Below are 26,441 nucleotides of genomic sequence, written 5' to 3' on the forward strand. Positions count from 1 at the left end.
CAATCTTTATCCAAATATTATAATATAAGATTAGCTTTTAACCCAGCAAATACAGAGTCAAATAGAACTGTGGCACAATTTTTTTTCTTCTTCTCCTGAGTTCAGCAAGCTGCTATTATCAGACTCACACGCAGTCCGCAATCCGACAAACAGAACAACAATCACCAAGTCTCAAACTGTCCAGTAGTTGTCTTTGAAGCCCGTCTTGTGATCTTCATTAACCCCTTGATACTCCTTAATCCAGTCGACCACGTCAGCTCCTTTCTTCTCCCGAAAACCACCAAATTCTATTTTTTTACAGTTCACAAAGTCCAGGGAAAGGCAAAGAGAAACGTGTCCCAGCCAAACTGCATTCACCACACTCAAGTCTCTTAAATCCAGTTAGCTGGTGCTACTATCTGGGATTCTTTTCCAGAAACATAAGATTTATTTTTCCGTCTCACTCTCTCGGCTTTGAAATCAGCCTGCTGTTTTAAGAGTTCACTTGGAGAAGCTTTAGTTTCGCTTTTGAGTCAGGCTGATAAGATAAGCTCGCCACTACTTTTCTTCTTTCAGCCAAATATTTTCATTCTTATTTTCAGCTTAATGAGGCTGTTTCATAAATTAGAGGCTTCGGCTTACCTTGTTGTTATATATTGTAAGCTTATATTAGTTGCTCTCCTCTCCCCCGGTAAAGGGTTCCTCGCGGCTCAGTGCCAAAGATGGCTCCCGCTCCGATCCGTGCACGGTGATTTCTTCAGCGGGAAGAAGTCCGGGTCTGCCTCCCATTCTTCTCCTTCTGCCGCTCACCATCTGCTTCAGAGAAACTTCTCCTAGATTCTCCTTCGATCCCCATTTCAAATGGGGGATCCCGGACCGGGCGGTTCCAGTTTTTTCCAGAGAGCTCTTCTCTGGAGTTACTGGCAGCGCCGCAACAAAGCCCCACCTCCTGGAGATTCTCAAAAGTACCCAAACCTTTTGTTGGACATGAACAGATGGCTGTTACTCAGAACTCTCATTTCAATTATTCAATTTCAGACACTGAGCCACTAGAGTACTCCCCATCCATCTTAGTCACAACTCCCAAATCTCCCATGTTAGAGATTCTTCCCTCCCCATTACAGGACATTCACACCTATTCAGACCTGCTGTTAAGAATGCTGAAGTTATTAAAGTTAGAGGTTCAGAGACCACCTACACCTAGGTCCAACCCACTCTATGACCAGATTGGCACGGATGTGACTACCCTGGTTCATACAATTATGCTGCCATCCCTGCTTGACTAAGTAGTTGTGGAATAAATCATCATCACAACCTACTACAGAGGCTTCCATGAAAAGAAGACAAAAATCCCCAGTCCAACCCTGTAATCATGGTGGCCTCTCAAATGAAAACCAGAGGGTGTCATAACAAAGGTGGTTGTAGAATGAAAGGTGGATGTATTCAACTGGGGCTCTAGCTGATTGCCAATTACCACCCACTGATGAACAACCTACCAGGTGAAAAGAGAGTCTTAACAGTCACTTTCCAGCAAGAAGTTGTGTTTCTTGCCATAATCCTCTCTCCATGGCATGCAGTTGACTGCACTGTCAAGAGCATGGTGGCAGTGGCCCTGAGAGACTTTGCCTGGTTACATTTAGCTAGTCTCTCTGGGGATTCAAGAGTCAGAATAGATGATATAATATAGAACCTGCACAAAAAGAGGAATAATGCCAAGAGAATGGGCATTACCCTTCCTACAAACAATACTGGTAGCGACCCTAGTCATATTCATCAGCAAATTTCTCCTCAAATCATCAAAGACCTCCATATTCATCACCTTCTCACTCTTACAGACAGCATTCACAAAGCCATAATGCAAACAGCAAACATCTTCCAAACAACTGCCAAAAGCATCTTTGTTTCCACGCTGAGATCCACAGGCCATTGACTCCTTTAATACAAGAAACCATTATAAAGGAAACCCTACATTTCTAGCACAATATCTCACCATCTGGCATACTGTCACCAGCAACAAATGGTGTTAACCATAATCAAACATGGCTATGCCATAGAATATCTCTCCTGCTGTAGGCCTGTCAGTCCTACAGCACCATCTGTAGTTCTAATAAATAGAATTCTAATTCATCTCTAGTTCTAAGAAATAGCTACACTACTGAAGAAGGATGCCATACAGCCTGCCCCTCCAAAATGCTTCCTAACAACTACTGTTATTTCACAGTTCCCTCCAGCAACTATCAATTGTATCAACACAAGCTGTCTTGCCAACTAGCAAAGAGGCAGTACCTGACCTCTGAAAGGATATTCTATCAGAGCTGTTGCAGTCTCTACAGCCTTCCTCAAAGGAATCTAATTAAAAGGCATATGCAACATGTCTCCAACCCTCAATATTCATCAAACACCATAAGTTGGATATCAGGTCAAAACTTCATGCTGCGCTTGGAAGAGCAGTCATTTCATCTGCATTGGTGTGATATCCTACCGGTCAGTAAATGAGCTTGCCAGTCACCCACATGTGTGATTCACAGATACCAGAATGGAAAAAGACAGATTCCTTACTTGTAACTCTGGTTCTTCAAGTGGTCATTTGTAAATTCACACAACCCACCCATCCTCCCCTCAGTTTGCCATGCTACTGTTCACGCATTGATAGTGGCAGATTCAGTGAACTGAGAGATAACTGCTAGGTGCACAAACGTGCAGTAGAGGAAGACTGACCTAATGGTCTTTTTGTTTTGAGTTCTAGAATATTCTTCCCCCCAGCTTTTTATTCATACATATCTAAACATACAGTGGTGACTCGACTTACGACCATAATCTGTTCCAGAAGATGGTCGTAAATCTAAATGGTTGTAAGTCAAATTAGCATTTCCTATTGAAATGCGTTGAAACTTGTTTAATGCGTTCTGGCTGTTTTTTGGTTGTATATAGAGGCGCTGGTTGCAAGTCAAAGCATTCGTTCCTATAGGAACAAATGCAAAAGCGGTTCATCTGTCCTATACCACTAGGGGGAGAATTTTTTCTTTTAACCTAAGATGACTTAGGTTTTAAAAAGGCCAGGAAAGGAGGGAGGGAGGGAAGGAACAATGGGGAAAAGAGGAAAGAAAGAAGGTAATCACTGGGGCACATAGACCCCTCAGACAAAGGTTTGTGCTGTTAAGCACAAAAAGAGAGGAGAGAAGACAAGGGGGGGAGTGTTTGGAGTCTAAAACACCTTTTAAACAAAACACATTTAAAACCAAACCAAGCACCTGTGATGATTTGTGTTTTTATGTGTATTAGATTGGGATATGTAGTCCTAAGATTGTCCCAATAGCATCCATTTTGATTTAAAGTCTGTTCTGTAGTAGGAAAGTTTTACATGCTGTTTCAGAGAAGCTTCGCTCTCTGGTTATCTCGTTGCTAAGGTGAGCAGAGAGCAGAGACTTTCGTAGTCAAAATAATTCTGCCACAAAGTATGATAACAACTGAAGCTCCATGAGAAAGTTAGGCGGAACAACAAGACCCAGGAGGGGGTGTTCCTTATGAGGATTCTGGGAAGAAGAAGGAAGTTAGTAAGGAGTTGGAAAAAGATGGAGTTTGTCTGAGAAAGGGCAGACACGTGTTTTTCCCATAATGGACTATTTTTCCTACCATGGACTGATGGAAGTCAACTGGTTTTCATCTAGCATCAACCTATGAAGACCCAAGACACGTGAGATGGACTACTTATGCTTTTTGTTAGTTAGCATAATTCTATTTCTTTATTTTTCCAGCTGGAGTGGGGGAGTGGAGTGTTCTGTTTGTCTTGATATGAAAATGTACCTACTAAACTATTTTACTATCAACTGAAATCTTTTCTAAAGCAATTCTTTTCAATAAAGCAGTAATGATTAAATCTGCATGTATTAGTTCTTGCACAGACTGGCTGTATGTCTAATTGGCCACGTGTGTTTGCTACCAAACTTTCAGAGCCAGATTATTCTGAGTATAGCTCATGGATTTGTCTGTGTGTGTTGCTTTCTTAATAAAGGAGATTGGCTTTTGAGGAAGAGGTTTAGACAGGACCTGGCTGAGATCTAAGTGGCTCTGCTCAGCAGTCAGAGGTTTGTCTGGATTTCGTACTCATCCCAGTCTCCGACACCCCCATAAATCTTCTTGGAGATAAGGGGCTGCTTTTAAGCAAAACACATTTTGAACCAAACCAAGCACCTTTGAAACAAAATACATTTTAAAACCAAACACCATTTAAAACCAAACACATTTTAAACCCACCCACCAACACCTTGTTCCAGCAAACAGACCCCCTCAGCACAAAAAGAGAGCACACACACACAGAGAAGACAATTGGGGCGGGGAGACTTGAGTCTAAATCCCATTTTATACCATGATTTTAAAACAAAAAGACTTTGGAGTCATATTTTAAACACACACATTTTAAAACAAAAGAGAGGTCACAGTGCACAAACTCTAGGAGCCACAGATGCAAAAATAAATAAATAAATTTTACATTTTAAAAGTATAGTCTAATTTTCATATTTAATTTTAATTTAATAGTACCGTCTACTTTTCACATTTTAAATCCACACTGCTGATACCTAGGAAAGCTGAAACTATATTTTAAGATTGATCAATAAATTAATAACTGGAAGTACATTCGGAGGAAAACCAGGCCTCAGGAGACTTCGACCCTGAAACGTTCAGAGATAAATCTTAGCAGAGAAGAACACAGGCCTCAGAGAAACTAGGCCCAGACAATACATAGACATTGCAATAGATAAAGGGAAATACAGTGGTGCCTCGCATTGCAACGTTAATTCGTTCCGCAAAAATCACTGCAGAACAAAAACATCACAATGCGATATTAAAAAGCCCATAGAAACACATTAAAACGCGATTAATGCATTCCTATGGGCTTAGAACTCACAGTTCAGCGAAGATCCTCCATAGCGCGGTCATTTTCGGTGCCTCTTAAGCGAGGAATCCGTCCCAGAAAACAGCGGGCAGCCATTTTGAGACCGCTGATCAGTTGTGTGAAAATCATCGCTTTGCGATGATCGGTTACCGAAACGGGACCGATCATCGCAAAGCAAAAAAACCCCATAGGAAACATCGCAAAGCGATCGCTTTTGCGATCGCAAGAAATGCATTACAAAGCAATTTCATCGCTAAACGGAGCGATCGCTATGCGAGGCAGCACTGTAGATACTCTGTGCCCCAGACTTTTAGGCACTGTAAGCAATCCCCCATCTCCAAGGAGATTTAGGGGATGCCAGAGCGATTCCAGAAAATTAGTCAGTCCTTATGAGCTAAGACGAGCCCTACATCTCAGCAGGCCCTGAACCAATTTTCCTTCCTCAAGTCCATCCCCTTGGTTAAGAAAAAGCAACAAACACAGACAGTCCATGAGTTTACGCTCAGGCTAATCTGGGCTCTATATATGGTAGCAAAATATTCGTGGCCAATTAGTTAGGCTAGTTTGTACAAGAGACCAATGCATGCAATCTTAAACATTACAGTATTGCTTTTATTCAGAAAGATAGTTCTAAACAGAATTCAGATTATAGTAAAGCATTTCAGTCAGTAACATTTCCATATCAAGTCTGACAGATCACCCCCACCACTCCAGCTATAAAAATAAAACAAGAAATGCATTCTAAACTAGGATAATTCATAAGCGTAGTCATTCTTATGTTCCTGTGATTCCATAGTCCATGATCCACCAGGAAAAGTTAGATTCCAGTTATAATCCAAAAGTTATAATCCATTTTGGGAAAAAGCACATGTCTGTCCTTTCTCAGTCCAACTCCATCTTTTTCCTTCCACCAACTTTCTTCTTCTTCCCAGAATTCCTCATAAGGAACACCCCCTCCTGGGTCTTGTTGTCCCGCCTAACTTTCTCATGGGAGCTTGAGTTGTTATCATGTCTTGTGGCAGAATTATTATGACTACCAGGAATGTAACTCTTTGGCTCTCCTTAGTAACTAGATAACCAGAGAACGAAGATTCTCTGAAACAGCATGTAAAATTTTCCTACCACAGACACAGACATTAAATCAAGATGGATGCTATTGGGACAATCTTAGGACTACATATCCCATTCTAATACACATAAAAACACAAATCATCACAGGCACATCCCTGGTGCATCATAGACTTAGGTCAAGGAAAGATGGGGCATAACATATTTCTCACATTTAACCAATAGATTAGCATAATTGCCATTAATTATCCAATGAAGAACTGGATTCCTTGCCAGAGAATTTTAGAACCCGGATTTGGCCGGTAATACTGCAAGACCCATCAGAGCACAGAAACATAACCCCCCCAGCTCAAAGCCACGCTGCAAAAACAACCAGAACAGTTTTTAAAAAGCAGAAAACAGCACCTTCCCTCCCTGTAAACACACACGCGTGAAGACGTACACTCTCTAACTGCTGGGACGAAAAAGCTAAAAGAAGCAGCCTCGTCGCCACCTACAGTTAGAAATTTGAATTTTCCACCTTTTCCCTTCCCTTTTCTGTTCGTAAGTGGAAGTTCCAGTTGCAAGTAGAAGCAAATTTGTGGTCGTAACTTGAAATGGTCCTAAGTAGGAACATTCGTAAGTCAAGGCACCACTGTACAAACTTAAAAACACTAAAGATCTAACAATAATAAACAAAAAACATTACAACCAAACATCCATCCTTCCCCTGTGGATCAGAGATTTCATCATCATCTGAGTTTCATCAAAGGATTCCAGTGAGCACTGGTTCGCTATAAACTAATTTCCCCCTAAATTCCTGTCTTTTACTGGGCCCAATTATATATCAGCTTCCAACTTTGCTTTACAAAATCTCTTGGTTGATCCTGTACAGTAAAACCTCGACCTACGAACTTAATCCATTCCGGAAGGGCGTTTGTAGGTCGAAATGTTCGTAGGTCAAAGCACCATTTCCCATAGGAATGCATTGAAAACAAATTAATCCATTCCGGCCGAAGAAACGGAAGGCACTGAGACTTGAAGAAGGGGAAAAACCTCCAACAACAAACAATAAAATGACCTCCCTTGTTGAGGCTTTAAGAAGGGGAAAACTTCCAACACCAAACAATGAAATGACCTCCCTTGCTGAGGCTTTAAGAAGGGGGGAAACTTCCAAAAACAAACAGTAAAGTCAGCTCTCTTGCTGAGACATTAAGGAAAAAAAAGCCACCAACAAAACAGCACAGAAACATACCCGCGCAACCAAAACCCACCCAGAAGTTTTTTAAAAGGAGAAAACAGCAGCTTACCTCCCTGCAGACACACACACAGACTCACTCGGAAAGCAGGAGCTCTCTCAACTCTCTCTCACACACCCTATAATGGCCAACAGAGCTGCAGCACAAAGAAGCAGCCTTGGTGCCACCTATATTTGGAAAGTTGAATTGCTGGCCTTTTTCCCCTGCCTGTTTCTGTTCTTATGTCGAAGCTCCGTGCGCAAGTTGAAGCAATATTTTTCTATCAGAGTGGTTTGACTGTAGTGTCTCTGAAAGCATGTCTAGTTCTGCAATGTCCAATAGCTTCTTTAATAACTCATCCAACATTGGTGTTTCTGCATTCTTCCATTTTTGGGCCCAGAGTAACCTAGCTGCTGTGAATATATACAGTAGACTATATTTTATTTTCTTATCAATAATTTCTAGCATTATATTCAATAATAAGATTTCAGTTTTAAAACTTAATTTTTGTTGAACATGCTCTTTTGCCATTTCCCAAACCTGGATCTGTAGGGTCACGAAATGAGAAGGCTGATAGGCTAGGTGATCACCAGATAATTAAGATAGCAAATAGTCCTAGAGAGAGAAGTTAAAGAAGCCAGCCACACTCACAAGGATGTCTGTCAGCAGTGCTCCTGATGGGCAACTAGTAGAAGAAGACTACCACGCCCCAGGAGGACTCTCTTTTATTAACCTTACAAGCTCACAGATAGTTGACAGTATGCAGATAGTTGACAGAGTTCAGATAGGACAGTGGTTACATAATGCCATTAGTACTGGCCAAATAAAATCTTTGAAGTTAGCTCTCCATCACTATGAGAAAGAATAAGAATGAGTAGTAGCTCCTCCTCTCAGAAGCAGCTATGACATCATCCAGGAGAGTTTTCTCTACTACTATAAAATCAGCCAACAGCTTAGCAGCCTTGGGAAGAAGCGTCCCGCCACATGTATCCTTTTTTTTTTCGTTGCTTTTTCGCATGACCACCGTGTCTCTGGATTTATTTATTTTTTACATTTCCAACAAACATTGCTGATCCCTTCTGACATTTTTGCCAATCTTACAGGAGTAAAATGCCATCTGTGAAACATTTTAAGGATATTTTCTGCAAGATTCACTGGCTTAATCATTTTATGATTCTCTTTCCACTTTTTGTCCATTCATCAATATTGATATTATACCCAAAGTTTTGTGCTCATTTTACCATCACCTCCTTCGCCCTCTCATCCTCTAAATCATATTCTAATAAGTATGTATACATTTTTTGTTTATTTTGTCATTAGTGTAAATCCAAATTCATCCACCTGGACTTTCCCCTCAAAACAGCCCATAATTTTGTCCTTTTTGTATCTCGATTCTAATTTCAACATTGCCCATCAATCTGTAGCTAGGCCCAATTTCTCTAGATCTTGTTTATCTTTCATATTCTGATCTTTAGTTAATAAATCTTTATACGTGAGTAACACTCCCTTCTGATTCAATACTTTCAATGTAAATGTTTCTATTGGTGCTACTCATATTGGAATTTTCTTATAAGTTTGTATTTGAAATTTTTGTCATACTAAGCACAGTGCCTTCCTCTGAATATGTTCTGCAAAATGTGATTGTTCTTTGCATTTCCCATACCACACATATGCATGACAGGACATTTTTAGATCATGACCCTCCAATTTAAATAATCTTTGATTTTCTAATGTTATCCATTCTATTATCCAGACCATTGCACATGCCTTATAATATAGTAGCCAATTCGGTAATCCTGAACCACCTCTTTCTTTTAAGTCTTGCAATATTCTAAGTTTGATTCTTGGTTTCTTGGCCTTCCATACAGATTTTGAAGTCAGGCTATCCAGGTCCTTGAAGTATTTATAATTTAGTAAAGTTGGTAAGTTTTTAAATAGAAATAGCAATTTTGGTAATATCATCATCTTTATTATTGAGATTCTTCCCATCATTGAGATTTGTAGCTTATTCCAATCTTCCAAGTATCTCTGCATTTCCTTCTATATTGTAAAATAATTTTCTTTCATCAAATTACTTGGGGTTTTTCTGTAATAATAATTAGCTATTTTACTTTTTGTACCTCCTCGTAGTTTTCATTATCAGTTTTTCAACTTCTTTATTTATATTTTTAGTCAGGAATTTTGGTTTTTTAAGAGTTTATTTTAAGACCTGTTATAGCTCCAAATTCTTCTATAGTTTTCACTAATTCTTCCAAACTGTCCAGGGGATTTTCTAATATTATTGCTAAATCATTGGGATATACTTGCAGCTTAAATTCTTCTTCCCTGATTCTAAGGCCCTTAATTCCAGCATTCCCTCTTATTTGTCTGTTTAGAACCTCTAATGTTAGAATAAATAATAACAGAGAGAGTGGACGACCCTGCCTTGTGCCTTGTTCAATTTTGGATATTTTCAGTTACTTGACCATTGATTTTAATTTTGGCCTTTTATTTAGTGTGTGTGTGTGTGTGTGTGTGTGTGTGTGTGTGTGTGTGTTCCTTCTGTTCCCATCTTCTTTAATTGTAGCAACATAAACTCCCAGTTAACATTATCAAATGCCTTTTCTGCATCTACAAAGATCAACATCATTTCTTTTTCTGGATGTGTTTCATAATACAGTGGTGCCTCGCATAATGAGTGCACCGTTTAACGACGAATCCGCATACTGATGCAGATTTTGCAATCGCTAATGCGATGGCATACCGATGGTCCCTATGGGCAAAAATCGCTTTGCGACGATCGGTAAGCGTTTTGCTTACCGATTTTCGCATAGCGATTTTTTAAACAGCTGATCGGCGGTTCCAAAATGGCCACCAGACACCCAAAATAGCCGCGCGCAGCATTTTTGCGCCCTGCCCTTGCTTACCAAGGGCACGAAAATGGCGCTATGGGGAAACTTCGCTGAACTGTGAGTTTGGGCCCCATTGGAACGCATTAAATGAAGTTTAATGCGTTCCAATGGGTTTTTCCTTTCCGTATAACGATGTTTTGCCATAGCGACGGTTAATCTGGAACGGATTAACCTCGCTATGCGGGGCACCACTGTATTCCAAAATGTTTATTATTGACCTTATGTTTGATGACAGTTTCCTTTTGGAGATGAAGCCTGTTTGGTCTTTGTGTATCATTTCTGTAAGTACCTTCTTTAGTCTTGTTGCCCAAATGGTCATATATATCTCATAATCAACATTCAAGAGGGAGATTGGTTTGTAATTCTTGATTTGTTTTTTCTCTGTCAACGCTTTATGCATTAGAGAAATATGTGCCTCTTTCCATGAATCCAGGATTTCCCCTCTGTGACGACCAAATCTTCCTAAAGAGATTAGGTCCTTAGCCTCAAATGGGTTGAATCTCACCTTGACCTTAGCCTGAATGGGTTGACTCTCACCTTGACCAATCTGATGGCCTAAATAGAGAACTTGAGCCTTTACCCATTGACGCTTGCTTTTACAGTAAGACCAGCATTTTGCAATCTACACAACACAGTTTCAAGGTGAGACATATGAGAAGCAAAATCAGGATTAAATATAGCAAGATCATCCAAATAGGCTGAAGCAAAAGATAAACCATCTAGCAATTTGTCCATCATCCTCTGGAAAGTTGGGGCTGCATTCTTCAATCTGAACGGGAGCTTCCAGAAAGGAAAGTCCCCACAAGGCTTATGAACGTGGTTTCATCCATCGCTCATTCCTCTAGCTTTAATTGCCAATATCCAGGGGAAAGATCCGAGCATTGGCTAGCCTTTCTATCAGATCATCCATCCTAGGTAAAGGTCAGAAACCGTTGTGCTATTCAGCTTCCTGTAGTCCACACAAAATCTGGCCTCATCCAAGATTTCTCCCACAGCATTTTTCTTTGGTACAATGACGATAAGGGCAGCCCATGGCGCATTGCTAGGTTCAATAACTCCCAAGTCTATCATCTCCTGAATCTCCGTCTCAATTTGCACAGCATGAGATCCTATAGCTCTGTAAGGACTTGAATGCCCAGGTGGATTGCCACCAGTATCTATGGCATGAGTGACTGAATCAGTAGTACCAGTTTGTCAGAAAACACACTTTGATAATATTCCAGAATTTGAGAAAACCTGAATGAACAAAGTTATCCTGCCAGCTCCCAGACAGAATGTCTATAAGCTCTTCCTCTGGCCTAACACAAGCCACTTGACATCTCAATATGACAGATGTTCTATCCTGATATGGTTTCAGGCTGTTAACATGATAGATGGTAAGTTTTTCCCCAGAACCAGGCATTTGAACAAGTTCCAACATGTTGGCAAAACCTTCCCAGGGCCTTGCCGTGAAAAGTCCAATTTATAGGGTTTGAGAGGGTTCAAGACAAGAACAGAGTCTCTCACCTGGAACTCTCTGTGGCTAGATTTAATGTTGTGATAAAAATTGTGTTTCCTGTACCTGCTGTATATTTTCTTTAGCTGTTTCTTGAATAGCTTTCAGTCTTATCTGCAAATTGTACACAAGAGGTACTGAACTGGATTGGATAATGCCTTCCCAGTCAGCCCTCAGTAAGTCCAAAGGTCCATGCAAATTTTTCCCATACACCACCTCACTAGGACTGATCCTACCTAATCCTTCGTGCAGGGCACTTCTGTAACACCGCCCATATCTCCAAGGAGACTTTCGGGGGGGGGTTCCGGAGAATGGGATGGATACGAAAGACAGACAAACCACAGTACTGCTGAGTAGAGCCCAGGGGATCTCAGCCGGGTCTTGCCTAATCCTTCTTCTCCAAAAGCCACACTCCTTTAGTAAGCTAAATAGCCAACACAGACATAACCATGAGATGTACTCAGATTAATCTGGGCTCTAGAGATCTTTGGTAGCGAACATATAAGGCCAATTAATATTCCTCAGCTAGTCTGAACAAGAAACAATGCTTCTAGATAGAAATCAATCATTACTGTTTTATTAATAAAAGTTGTTAAAGTAAAGAAACCAAAATGTTTAGTTGGTACATTTTCAATACAAGGCACAGATACTTCCTCCCCCACTCCAGCTAGAAAAATAAAGAAATGAAACTATGCTAACTAATATAAAGGGTAACATAGTCCATCTCACGTGTCCTGGGTTCACAAGCTGATGTAGATGCAATCCAGGTGTTTCCTCTCAGTCCATGGCAGAGGAAAATTACTTGTAATCCATGATGGAACACACTCCACTTTTTCTCTCCATCGCTTCTTCTTCCCAGAGTTCCCAAGGGCAAGAAACTTCTGGACAGGTCACGCCCCATATTCCCACGAGAGCTACAGAAATGCTTTGGCTACCAGGAATGTTTCTCCTTAGTAACTAGATAAGAGATAGCCACGGTGGCTCATCTCAGGAACTACACAGAAATCCTAAATTAAAATGGATTCTATTGAGACAGGCTTACACATAAAAACACATATCATCACACATAATATATAGGGGAGGGCATCTTCCCAGTCCTTCCCAAAGTCCTGGACATAAGCTTTAATAATTTTCAGCAATATCTGTTGTGTGTGCTCTACCAACCCATGAGACTGAGGATGGTAAGTAACACTGAAGTTTAAGGCAGTACCAGACAGTTCACAAACCCTCCTCATCAATTCACTTCTAAATGCACCAGCCCTGTCACAAATCAACACAGATGGAATTCCAATCCTTGCACATAAAGTGGTGCCTCGCTTAGCGATGTTAATTCATTCCGAAAAATCGCTGCTAAGTGATTTCATCGCTAAGCGAAACGCGGTTCCCCAATTGAAATGCATTGAAACCTATTCAGTGCATCTCAATGGGGGGGGGGAATATAACAACAAATTTAAAAAGAGTCAGAACAATATCAAATTTGGTTAACAAAGGGTTTATTAAGTGCACTTTATGATTTCAAACATTTTAAACAGTAAACTTTAACTTCATAAATAACAAAAAAACATTTAAAAAACAGCAGACACGAGGCAGGAACTTTAAGTTTATAAACTTTAACTTTATAAATAACATAGAAAAACATTTTGAAAACAGCAAACATGAGGCAGGAACATTGGATCGTACAAAACTCTTTAGAAAGTGCATCAACATACAGAAACTCTTCATAAAGTGCATAAACCTACAGAAACATACAGAAATGTTTCAGGAACTGCATAAACATAGAGAAACCAACAGTACAGAAACATTTACATTTAACATTTAAAAACTGAACATGTGAGGCTGAAGTCTCTAAACCACCAGGACCAGTGTTCAATTCAGGAACCAGGAGGCACACAGAACTGTCCCCACATCACAGCAAGCAGCAGTCTTCTAGAAGGACGAGGGGGAGGAAGAAGGCAACTGGGCACCACTGGTGGAAGGAGCAGGTTCCTCTTCCTGTCTTGGCCTCTTCGTGAGGAACCTCTCCATAGTTAGCTGCTTCTGCCACCTTTTGAGCATCCTTCTGAAAGGGGTCACGAGCCTCTCATCAAAAGTGTGCACAAGGTTATGTGCCAGAGCCTTGTCCGGGTGGTGCCACTGTATTAAAGTCTGCACGTTCTGCCACTGGTGCAAGAGCATTTTCAGGTCCCTGGTGGACAGCTGTTCCTCCTCTGGCTCTTCTTTCTGCTCCTCCATAGCCTCGGCCTGCATTTCGACCAGCTCCTGGGTGGACAGTTCCTGGTTGTGGCCCTCCACCAGTTCAGAAATGTTCTCTGTGACCTCAAGGCCCGTGTTCCTCCCCAAGGCCACAATGTCCTGCATCACTGTGGACTCTGGTGCAGGCGCAGAAACACCAGTAGCCACACAGTCTGGCCAGAGCGTGCGACACGCAGAGTTCAAGTTCCTCTGGCTGATGCCATCCCAGGCCGTGTCAATCATCTTGAGGCAGCCAACAGTGTCAAAGTGCTCCTTCCAAAATTCACGGAGGGTGAGGTTGGTGTCCTCAGTCACCTTGAAGCACTGCTGGAAAAGCTCCTTCGTGTAGCTCTTCTTAAAGTTGGCAATGACCTGCTGATCCATCGGCTGGAGTACCGGGGTGGTGATAGGCGGCAGGAACATTATCTTGATCAGGGGTCTCAAACTCAATTTACCCAGGGGCCGCTAGAGGCACAGTCTGGGTGAGGCTGGGCCGCATCAGATTTTCCGCCAAGCAGAGCAAGAGCCCGAGGAAGCTGCCCAGGAATTTCCTTAGGCTGGCTGGGGCTCTGAGGAAGAGGAGGAGCGTGTGAGCCCTTGTGGCCGGCCATGACCCCCTCCGGTTCCTTCTTCACTACCACCACCAGCAGCAGCAGCAGCAGCAGGACGAAGAAGCAGAGAAGGGAGGGAGCACTGGCGACCGCCGAGGCCGGGACGGGGAGGAGGGCACAACATAATTTTTTTTAAACCCTCACAGAATCGCCTTGCCAAAGGAGAAAAGCCCCCATCGGTACCCATGAAATTAAACAGAATGGGGCGGGGGGGCCACCGGTGCGCGCACGCACACACAAACACACACACACACGGAGATCTGGCAACCTTCCTCTGAGGGCCCCCTCAAAAAAAGGCGCATTCAGCAGCAGCAACTACCCCCACCACAACAGAGGAGCAAGTTTTGCGAGGCGAGCCCAGGCAGTCTCCAGAGCCAAGGTGGCTGAAGCAGGATGAAGAGGAAGAGGAGGAGGAAGCACCACTGGGTGCTGAGGTGGCCGCTGGCCGGGCTGGTGCTGGGGGTGCCAAGAGAGAGAGCCAGAGAAGGTTTAAGGTTTTTAAACCTTCCCTGCACAAGGCACAAGGCATCCTGGGTATTGACTGTTTAAATTTGAAAGAAAACAGCAACAGGGAAAAACACCTTGGAGGCAGTTGCATTGCGAAACAGCTACCGTTAAAACGCCATTCAAGCGAAGCACGACCCCTGGGCCGTTAAAACCATCGCAAAGCGAAACGGGGACCCAAAATTTAATCGCTATGCGAAGCATGGTCCCAACATCACTAAGCGAAAATCACCCATAGGGACCATCGCTAAACGGAGTGCAAAAACGCTCCGAAAAAGTCATCGCTAAGCGATTTCGTCGTAAAACGGAGCAATCGCTAAGCGAGGTACCAATGTAGTTCCAAAAATACTTTAGCAATCGCATTTGTGGATATAGAGGAGAGAGCTTAGGCTTCGGTCCACTTGCTGGTAATAGAGACAAAAGTTATAACGAGATGTTTCTGTGATTTTGATGGCAAAAAGGTCCCAAAACATCCATTTGAAGACAATTAAAAACTTCACCTACTATAGGGGTCGGTTGGACACGTGCCTTGGTCTTGTCAGTCTTATGGCATGTGTCACAAGAAGAAACAAAATCCCTCACTGACTTCACCACGTTTGGTCAATAAAAAGGTTGGGCAACCCTTTGCAAAATCTTTTTCATTCCCAGGTGCCCTGAAAATAAAGATGAGTGCGAGTGGGGTTTATTAATCTGAAAGAAAACTTCTAATTCTTTTTTAATTTTAATCAAAAAGGCCTCATCTCTCAATAAGTGGCTGTTTAGTTTCCAACCTCCTCTTCTTACCACTTGTCCTAGAGTCATCATTATTGGGTTGTGATATGCTTATGTACAGTGGTGCCTCACTTAACGAGTGCTCAGTTTAACGACGAATCCGCATAGCGATTTGGTTTTTGTGATTGCAAAAGCGATTGCATTGCGATGTTTCCAATGGTAAAAAATCGCTTTGCGATGATCGGTAAGCTGTTTCGCTTACCGATTATTGTATAGCGATGTTTTAAAAACAGCTGATCGGTGGTTCCAAAATGGCCGCCGGAAAAAAATGGCCACCCGCTGTGTTTTCGCGCCCATTCCTCACTTACCGGGCAGCGAAAATGGTGGCTGTATGGAGGATGTTCGCATAACGGTGAGTTTTTCCCATAGGAACGCATTAAACGGGTTTTAATGCATTCCTATGGGCTTTTTTTTATTTCGCATAGCGACGAATCCGGATAGCGATGATTTTTCCGGAATGGATTATCGTCACTATGCAGGGCACCACTGTATTCAGTTTCTTCTACTTGATGTGTCACTTCTGCTGAGATCCAACAGCTACCTATGCTTGGCCATGAATTGTGTCTGTTTGAATAAAATGTATAATTTCTTATCTGAGGGTACCTGGTTCTCCATACATCAATTTAGTTTTTCTGCCATTTCCAAAAACACCTTGGGGATCATATTTCTTGCCCTTTTCTTCCCATTTCCATCTGTCATTGAAGTGTATTTTTGTTTATCAATTATTGTGTTAAAATCCCCCAAAATACACATTTTCTTTTCTGGCCTTTGTATCAGCAGGTTCTTCAATTGTTGATTTTTAAAAATTGCGTTTCATTTGGCACATAAATGTTCACCAGCAATATTTCTTCTCCCTCTTTAGAAACTTCCACTATTAATATTCTTCCATTTGTTGATGCACATACTAATTTCGGTTCTAGCTCCTTTTTTATGTACATTGCTACCCCTTTCTTCTTTTGTTGAGTGGAGGCTACAAAGACATTACGCAATTTTGGATTTTCTAGCAACTTTTTGTCCATTTCCTTAATATGGGTCTCTTGAATAGATATAATTTCTACTTTGGCTTTAAAAAGTTTATTAAAAATTTACTTCTTTTCTGGGGTGAATTCATCCCTTTTTCACTGATAGTAATTTAATTTGTTTGGACATCTGCATGGCTTTTACTACCAGTTTTATCCTTAGCTTCCTTGCCTCTAGTTCTTCTTGTTGATGGTGTTTGTCTTTTACATTCTACTTATTCTTGTTCCTCTTCTGATTCCTCACTGGAAAACTGTAGATCTTCTTCCAGCTTCACTTTATGTTTCATTTCTTTCATGAATTCCTGGCCTTCATTTTGTTATTCGGATTATATCTTCTTGTCTCCCAGTTCAGAAAAACTCCTTCAGGTGTTAGCCATGTTAACAGAATTTTCCTGTCTATTAATACTTTAGTAAGAAAAGAGTATTCTTGTCTTTTTGCCCCCGCATGCTCCAAGGCACCTGTTTCAGGACATTAATCTTAGTCCCTCCGACTGTCAGATCCTTTTCTCTGTTAACTTTCAGTATTTTCTCTTCACTGATCTTAAAAATTTTATGTGGATTTCCTTCAGTAGCTTATTTTTCCTTGTGAAAGCATTCCCCACTCTCTAAATTCTCTCTATTGTTCTCTCTATTGATTCGCGCAGTTCTTCTTGAGTTATCTCTGTTTGTGTGCTAATTCTTCTGATATCAATTTCTGTAGATCTTTTGATTCTTGTTCCACATTCTGTATTCTAAGAAAATATAAGGCTCTGTCCATTTCTAAGGTCAAATGACATTGTTGATCCTTATCTTTTTCTTCTTTAATATTTTGTATTTCTTCCACTTTTGTTAATTTCTGTTCCACTTTCTTGACTACTTGTGTGAAGGTGTCTAATTGTTACTTTCAATTCTGGCTCTAAAATCTGTTCTTAGTTAGTTTGCGTATCCTGCATTGCATTTTTAAAGGATCTTGATTTATGAGTTTAGGTATGTTTGAGGTTTGACCAGGAGAGTCATCCTTTTTTTTCATTTGGTCATCATACTTCTCTTTTATCAGTTTGTGAAAGGAACAAATAACAGTTATATTGTCTCACTTTTACACTAAATCTCCAATCTACCAGACATTTTACCTTTAAAAATCATTACCACACCTCTCATAAACCAGGTTAATAAAACTCCTCAAATTGCTCTAGAATATTCTGATGGGCTTTGTGCAGGTGCATAAACGCCCACATATGTGAATTCACAGAATATCACTTGAAGAACCACAGTTATAGGTAAGTAACCTGTCCTTAATATCCAAGCCATTATTTCATTATTTGCAAACTGCAAGACAAAAGAACCAATTCAAATTTGAAATGTTATGATGAATCTGAGTTATCTATAGTTAATAGTTAACCTTTTGTTCTCTTTCAGCATGTGCTTGATATGGTATATGAAGAAAGTCACAAAATACTGGTTTTGTCAGAAAAATCTCAAACTCCTGATGGTGATAAGAAAAATATTCAGAAGACTCTTTCAATAGAGGCATGGCAAAGAGAGAGGCTAATCTTGCTTGATTCAGTACAATCACTGAAGGATTACTTCAGCAAAGTACCACATGAAGAAGACAAGGTAGAGACATAATTTTACTTTAGTTTACCACCACTACTGCTATATATACTATGCAAATGCTGTGTATTTGTTTGTTTGTTTATAATATTTCCATTCCACCTTCCTCACAATTGAGCTTATAAAATGGCGGAGAGGGGGATTATGGCAGATAATTCATTTTAAAAATGAATTACAGTGTATAACATTGAAAGACTATGAAATTTAAAACTATTTCTAAAATGAGTTTTAAACAGGAAAAGTTCAGCATCCCCTGTTAAAACACCTTCCTTTTCAGCCTGCTCAATAGCTAGAAGGTCACTTGAAGAGAAAGTTCTCTGACTGCTGGCAAAGGGGTGGGGGTGGGAGAGAAGCAACCTATTCATCTGTGTGACTTCCACAGCCTGGATGTGGCCACTGAAAGGGACCTCTGTCAAGTCCTTGAGTTCCCACCAAATGTGCCTGTAACAACCTCCTTCTACCTCACAAAGGTTACAAAGGCAGTTTCCTAAGAAACTACTTCTACACGGAACAGAGAGGGTCCAGGATGATTAGTTCCTACTCAGGTAAAACTGGGTCCTTTAATTTTACCCTAGGCAACTTTTCACCCTTTCTCCCAAGTCGGCTCCGATTTTTCTATAAACAATCTCCAGTAATTCTAGAAGATTTACTCTTCTTTATCTTATATGTAGGACCCTAAATTGGTAGCATGCGTGTGGCCTGATTAAATAAATCAATTTTAAAGTAGCCAATTAACTAGAGTAGCTTGACGGTCTATTCAAGAAGCCAACGTACAAACAGCCTTTTTATATTTTATTAAAAAGATAGAGATTAATTTGAAACACATTTAGATAAGCCAATCTTTACACAAATAATCATTTCCAAATTACCCCAGCCGATACCAACAAACATTTCCTCTATAAAAACGAAAATAACAACCAATCTAACTACATTTCTAAATAGGATTTTATCTTACGGTTAATTAGAAAAATAAGAGTCTTTTAGTAGCTTTTTTTCTCTGCTGAAATTCATGCTGCGTTCTGGCAGTCGTCCGGGCTGTGTCTCCGTCCATCTCTTTCTCTCTTCTCCCATCTTTCTTAAATTAACAAGTTATGTCCTTGTCCGACGGAGTTTAGATAAGATAAAGCTCTTCTTGACTTTTTTTCTTTAGCTGGAGAAGAACTGACCTTGTACATTTTTTCTATCTAATTAGCACCTGGACACAAGCAGATTTCTAGCTTTTTCGTTGCAGCTCTGAAATAAATCCTATGAAATACAACTCTATTCTATTTTCATAATCAAATTCATGACAGCCATTACGTCACACTCAATCACTCTTTGTTTCCACTGCCACCAACCATTCCCTCAAATGAAGCTTCAGCCCAAAGTATGATTTCAAAATAAAAACTTAGGTTTATTGTGTACAAACAAAAGGAATGGTAAATCACTTGAATATAAATAATAAAGCAATCACCATAATATTATAACTATCACACACCCACTCTCACAGACTCTCTCAATGTAGCACAGTTCTTATCTCTCAGTATCTCCAAGCCCTAACCGTCCCAATCTCAAAGCCCTATCTTAAAGCCCTATCTGAAAGCCCTATCTGGCCCTATCTGAAACCCTCACACCATTCACTCCCCTTATATACAACAGCTCCACCCCTTATGTCCCACCCTCCGTCACACCATTGGTAGATGACACACAGCTTCAGCAGTGACGAGCAGGTGATGTCATAGCTGTATGTAACAATATCTCCCCCCTTTAAAAGTTGTTTTGTGGGGAAAAGCTAAGGTGCTTTTCACCCAAAACAACTGGTAACCAAATCAAACATTACATTTTCCCCACATTTCAACACTTACCATTAATATATTAGGCACATTCTTTCATAACTATATTATTCAAAATATACTTACACTTATATAATCAATTGCATATATATATACAGAACAATATTCCAATAAACACATATTTTCATAACTTATTAAAACAGTTATTAATTTCAATAACTGTTTTAATTTTTTTCATCTGTCGTCGTCTGGTCTTCGGGATAAGGCGTCAGCAACACAGTTCATAGTCCCTTTGACCACCTTAACCTCGAAGTCATAGTCCTGTAAAATTAAAGCCCACCTCATTAGCTTGCTGTTTTGGGCCTTCATAGTCTTTAACCACATCAGAGGTGAGTGGTCTGTACACAGAATGAAGTGTCTCCCCCAGATGTAAGGCTTCAACTTCTGGACTGCGTACACGATGGCCCAACATTCTTTCTCTATGGTCGACAGGTGTTTCTCACCTTTCTGAAGTTTCTTGCTCAGGTAGGACACAGGATGCTGGTCTCCGTTGTCATCATACTGGCACAGGACGGCTCCTACCCCGGCGTTGGATGCATCGGTGTATATGATGAACTCTCTATCAAAGTTTGGAGCACGGAACACAGGGTGGTTGGTTAACGCCTCCTTCAGCTTCCCGAACGCCTCCTTGCAGTCACTGGACCATTCGATGCAGTCATCACTCCTTTTCCTCAGCTCAGTCAACGGTGCTGCAATTTCACTGAACCTGGGGATAAATTTTCTATAGTATCCCACTAAACCAAGAAAGGATCTAATTTTTTTCTTGGTATTGGGTCTAGGCCAATTACGTATTGCCTCTACCTTTGCTTCTAGGGGTTTGATTACACCTCCCCCTACCATATGACCCAAGTACTTCATTTCTGGGCTTCCTAGTTGACATTTACTGGCTTTTACTGTTAACCCCACTGCTTTCAACCGCTGCAGTACTAACTCTAGGTGACACAGGTGATCCTGCCAGGTGTTGCTAAAGATCCCTATATCGTCAATGTAGGGAACTGTAAATGCACTGAGCCCTTGCAGAGTTTTGTCCATCAGCCTTTGGAATGTAGCTGGGGAATTCCTAAGGCCAAAACTGAGGACACGAAACTCAAATAAGCCGAAAGGGCTACAAAAAGCAGTCTTTTCTTGATCTCTAGGGTCTATCCGCACTTGCCAAAACCCTTTAGTCAAGTCTAAACAGGAAATGTATCGACAACCCCCAATGGTTTCAATCAGGTTGTCAAGTCTGGGCATGGGGTAAGCATCTGGTTTGGTTACTAGATTTAATTTTCTGTAATCCACACAGAACCTAATGCTTCCATCCGGTTTGTCCACCAAAACTATTGGAGCTGACCAAGGGCTAGACGATGGCACAATAATATTTTCTTTTAGCATCTCATCTAGCTCCTTGCGCACCTTGTTCACATAAGGTCCGGTTACTCTGTATGGGGTTACTGCCTGCGGGGGTGCATTTCCAGTATCTATTCTATGCATCACTCCCTTGGCTAAACCAGGCTTGCTTGAGAAGACCTGTTAGTAACCAACATCTTTAGTTCCCTTTGCTGTTCTAGGGTGAGTGCATGGCTGATCTTCACCTCCTCTGGGTTGAACTTTATTTCACCCCTTCCTTCCCAGTATGGCAAATCATGTTCTTTATTAGCTGCTTTCATTGCAAAAAGCACTCTCTTTTCCTCTCTATAATATGGCTTGATGGCATTTACATGAACTACCCTCCTGCCTAGGTGTTCATCTCCTTCAATAATGTAATTAAGATCACTCATTTTGGAAATGATCCTATAAGGTCCTGCCCAGTTCAATTGTAGTTTGTTCCCCTTGATGGGTCTCAACATCAGCACCTCATCTCCAGGGTTAAACTATCGTTCCCTAGCCTTTTTATCATACCAAACTTTTTGTTTAATTTTCTGGGCTTGCAGGTTTTCAGCAGCCAACTCTAAATTTCTTTTGAGGTTGTTCATTAATGTGTCTATGTATGAGACTACATTTTGAGGATCTTCTTCTACAATCTGTTCCCAATTTTGCTTAATCAAATCAAGTGGTCCTTTCACTTTTCTCCTGAATAGCAGTTCAAAAGGACTGAACCCGGTACTTTCTTGTGGGACTGATCTGTAGGCATATAGCAATAATTGCAATTTCTGGTCCCAGTTATTAGGGTTTTCTGCTAAATAGGCTTTAATCATTCTAATAAGGGTTCCATTAAATTTCTCTGTTAACCCATTATTCTGCGGATGATATGGGGAAGTTTCTAAATGTTTAATACCACAAATCTGCCATAGTCTCTTCATAAGTTTGGAAGTAAACGATGGTCCTAAGTCAGTTACAATCTCTGAAGCAAAACCCATTCTACTCATATAGCTTAAAAGTGCATCAGCCACTGTATGGGTCTCAATGTTATTCAAAGGAATCGCCTCAGGGTATCTTGTGGCATGGTCAACAATGGTGAGAATAAATCTGTTTCCCCTTTTTGTGACCTTAGGCAACAGTCCTATAATGTCCACGCCAATGCATTTGAAAGGTGTAGAGATTACGGGTAATGGACACAGCTTAGCCTTAGTCCTGTTACGGTTATTACCCTGTCTCTGGCACACATCACATCTCTGACAGAAATTTTTAATTTATTTTCCTATTTCTGGCCAATAGAAGTTTTGAGTTATTCTCTGCTTGGTCTTATTTATCCCTAAATGTGCAGCAAATATATCAGAATGTCCCCTTTCTAAAATCATTTGGCGATATTTATCAGGCACTACCAACTGGCTTCGACTTTCATGTCCCCCTTTTGAAATGTTCATCAGTGTTTCTCTATACAGTAATCCCTGCTTAATAAGGAACCTTCCAGGGGATAATTCCAGGCTTGACACTTTCTCAAAACAACATTTTAAAGTGGGATCTGCTTGCTGCTCCTGGGAAAATATACTGCTTTGGGGTATTTCAAGTGAAAATGCCTCAACTTGTATATTTTTTCATTTTCTCCCTCCTGAAAGTCAGTAACTTTTTCAGCTGCCTCTGTTTGGTCTTGTTGTGACCGTGTAAGACCTAACACTCTCTTAACATGCTCAGAGAGGTCTGTCCCAATAAGTACAGCTGAAGGCAGTTGCGAGGAAATTCCAACGCGCCAATTTCCTTGCCAGCCCTTATAACGAACTAACACTTCTGCTACAGGCAAAACAACTATTTCTTCCCCTATTCCTTTAATTGTCATACTTTCATTTGGTATAATGTGATTTTGTGATATGATATCAGGGTGACACAGTGTAACCTCAGAGCACGTGTCTCTTAATGCTAAATAGTTGTGTTCTAAAATTCCTATATTATCACCAGCTGCTTCAAATAATTGGGGATCAGTTCTTATAAGTAGACAATGTCTTATTTCAGCCACAGGAATATTATCTTCATTAAACTCATCTGTTGTAGAGACCTCTGTTGGCGTTGCTATGACAACAGACTCCTCCTCCCTTGGTGGAGTTATCTGTCCCTTCTGAATACAGTAAACAGATTTAGTCTTGTTTAAATTCATTTTCTGAGGTAAAATTTCTTTATTTTCTTTTGCTTTATAACATTGGGACACAATATGGCCTTTTTCATGGCAGATGAAGCAAATTCTATCACTCCATGGACCCTTTCCAGCCCCTTTTTCTTTTCCCTCCAAAATCTGGCTTCTGGCTTGGCCCTGTTCTGAAGGCTTTCCCACAAAATGGCCGCCCACTTTCTGCTGGCTTTTAACTTGTCCCTTGGGATATCTATTGTAGTCCTCCTATGTTTTTCTCATACTCTTTCCCTCAGAATACATAGGTTTTCTGATTTGTGAGATGAAATCTGCAATTTCCCCTGCCTGTTTCAAATCTAGAGGTTTCTTGTCTTTGACCAAATATTTAATTTCACCATGTAGAAGGGAATAAAACTGTTCCAATCCTATAATATTTTTAAATTGCTGAATTGTCTCCACTTTCTCCTGCGCCAACCATTTATCTAAATATTCAGTCAAATTGGCCCCTAACTGTGAGTAAGACTCATCAGGTTTCTTGGTTAGTGTTCTGAACGTTTGCCTCAGATGTTCTGCATTGATGCCATACCTGGCAAACACCAACTTTTTAAATTCAGAATAATCTTTAATCATTTCAATAGGCATCTCGGCGTAAACCTCAGCGAGGCTTCCACTAATTAGAGATCTCAGAATAATCATTTTGTCTGACTCTCTGACTGAAAAATCAGCACACACTCTTTCAAAAAGAGTTAAACATGCTTCCGGACAGTCTCCCTGTTTGAAAGTAGGGAATTTCTTTAGATCTGCTTTTGACAACTGCCCTTCTTCAGAGTTGGAATTTCTATTATTGTTATTGTTCTGGTTTATTAATTCCATTCTCCTGATTTCAAAAGCCATCCTCTATTTCTCTACCTCAAGTTCTCTCTGTCTCATTCTTTCCTCTTCCATTTTTTCTAATTCTAGCTGTTTCATTCTTTCCTCCTTCTCTAATTCTAATTGTTTCTTTCTGTATTCATGAGCTTGTGCTAACTCAAATTTTCTGAGGTCTGATAAATCTTCTCTAGAGGACCTTTCCTCTTGAGCTGAGGAAAATCTTTCCTCTCCCCCACTAACCTCTTCATCTGAACTAGCTGCCATTTCAGATGGTCTTAGTTCATCGTTTCTACTTTGGGTTAAGGGCATTTTATTTCACCAAAGGCTCTTATATCAACTTTCAAGCCTTGGTTTAAAGTCACTTTTTTCCTGTGCTATTGGTCTGTGTTATAAAGTTGCAGCCTTCTCCAGCACTGTCAGCTAGCAACTGTAACTATGCTTCTGCCCCTTAAGCTGGGCCTCTTGCCAAACAAAGTTTACTTTATTATTCTGCCTCTGGCACCAATCTTGAATTCACACAGCTACCTTGACCTAGGTTTAGCTGTACAAACGGAGATCCCTCAGCTTTCCTGCCATTGGCCTTTGCTATGTCTCCTCAGAGTTTCCCTAAACTCAGGACACGCTGGCCAAACACCACAGCCTTTGCTTTGGGCCACTCTCCCCACACAAAATGGACTCCACAGAGCTCCCCTGTCTCAGTTTTTCACTCTGAAACTTCAGCGCCCCTCTACTAGGCTTTGCTCCCCTTGAGCCAAGCCCTAGAAGGTGACCCACGCTCTCCACTTCAGATGACCCTAGCTGAAGACCCTTGCTCTGGGCACGATTTTGCCAAGGCTTTACTGGAATACTCGTATCCCGCCGCTGCCACCAATTTTATTGTAACAACCTCCTTCTACCTCACAAAGGGGCCGTTACGTCACACTCAATCACTCTTTGTTTCCACTGCCATCAACCATTCCCTCAAATGAAGCTTCAGGCCAAAGTATGATTTCAAAATAAAAATTTAGGTTTATTGTGTACAAACAAAAGGAATGGTAAATCACGTGAATATAAATAATAAAGCAATCACTATAATATTATAACTATCACACACCCACTCTCACAGACTCTCTCAATGTAGCACAGTTCTTATCTCTCAGTATCTCCAAGCCCTAACCATCCCAATCTCAAAGCCCTATCTGAAAGCCCTATCTGGCCCTATCTGAAACCCTCACACCATTCACTCCCCTTATGTACAACAGCTCCACCCCTTATGTCCCACCCTCCGTCACGCCATTGGTAGATGACACACAGTTTCAGCAGTGACGGGCAGGTGATGTCATAGCTGTATGTAACAGTGCCTGTGAAGGTGAGCAGGCCAAAAGAAGGACTTTCCTTGAAACTCTTAAACTCTGAGAGGGCTGGTATTGGGGGGAAAATAATCCTTCACATAGCCCAGACTAAACCTGTCTAAGGCTTTATAGATCATAACCAGCACTTTTAACTGGATCTGAAAAGTAACTAGTGCAACAATATCATAATTATTAGTGTCTTGTCCCTTAACATCACAGTTCCAAAATTTTTGAATGCTTAACTCTAAGACAATGGAGGATGTCTAGCAAATGATGATGATGTGGAAGCAAACAGGGTATCTGTGGCTGCTTGGTGTCCTGTGTCCTGTCTTGTACCAGAGGAATGGGTGAAGGCAAAGAACAGTGATGCCTTTTCATGGTAATAAGTTAGATCATGAAATGGCATTGCTACTGTTTGAGAAATGTGCCCTTCCTAGAGAATGCATCCTATGGTTTCAGATCTAAATTCTTCCTAGTGTATATATGTATTGTGTAGAGAGGTATGTTGCCATTTTTATTGGTTTGATGATCAATATAATGTAAGATGGAGTGTTTGTGTATGAATGAAATACTGCAGAATGGAGTGGAAGCATGAAAACAGTAGCAGAAAGGCAGTGATAACAACAACCAAACCTTAAACCATTTATAACTTTTGA

At 40.8% G+C, this 26,441-nt stretch overlaps 1 protein-coding gene across 10 annotated transcripts in view; it reads left to right on the plus strand.

Moving 5' to 3' along the window:
* PCNT (pericentrin) overlaps nt 1-26,441 on the plus strand; it is a 315,970-nt gene that overhangs the window by 215,227 nt on the left and 74,302 nt on the right. For all 10 annotated transcript variants that reach the window (XR_013537759.1, XM_078378579.1, XM_072976792.2 and 7 more), the window contains one exon: nt 18,077-18,274. Coding sequence is in view for 9 of the 10 variants with exons in the window: in XM_078378579.1 (XP_078234705.1) it covers nt 18,077-18,274 (198 nt within the window). In the remaining variant the exon portion in view is untranslated. The remainder of the gene's footprint in view (nt 1-18,076; nt 18,275-26,441) is intronic.

This window comes from Pogona vitticeps, chromosome 1 (genome assembly GCF_051106095.1).
Source record: "Pogona vitticeps strain Pit_001003342236 chromosome 1, PviZW2.1, whole genome shotgun sequence".
In the NCBI taxonomy this organism is placed as follows: Eukaryota; Metazoa; Chordata; class Lepidosauria; order Squamata; family Agamidae; genus Pogona; species Pogona vitticeps.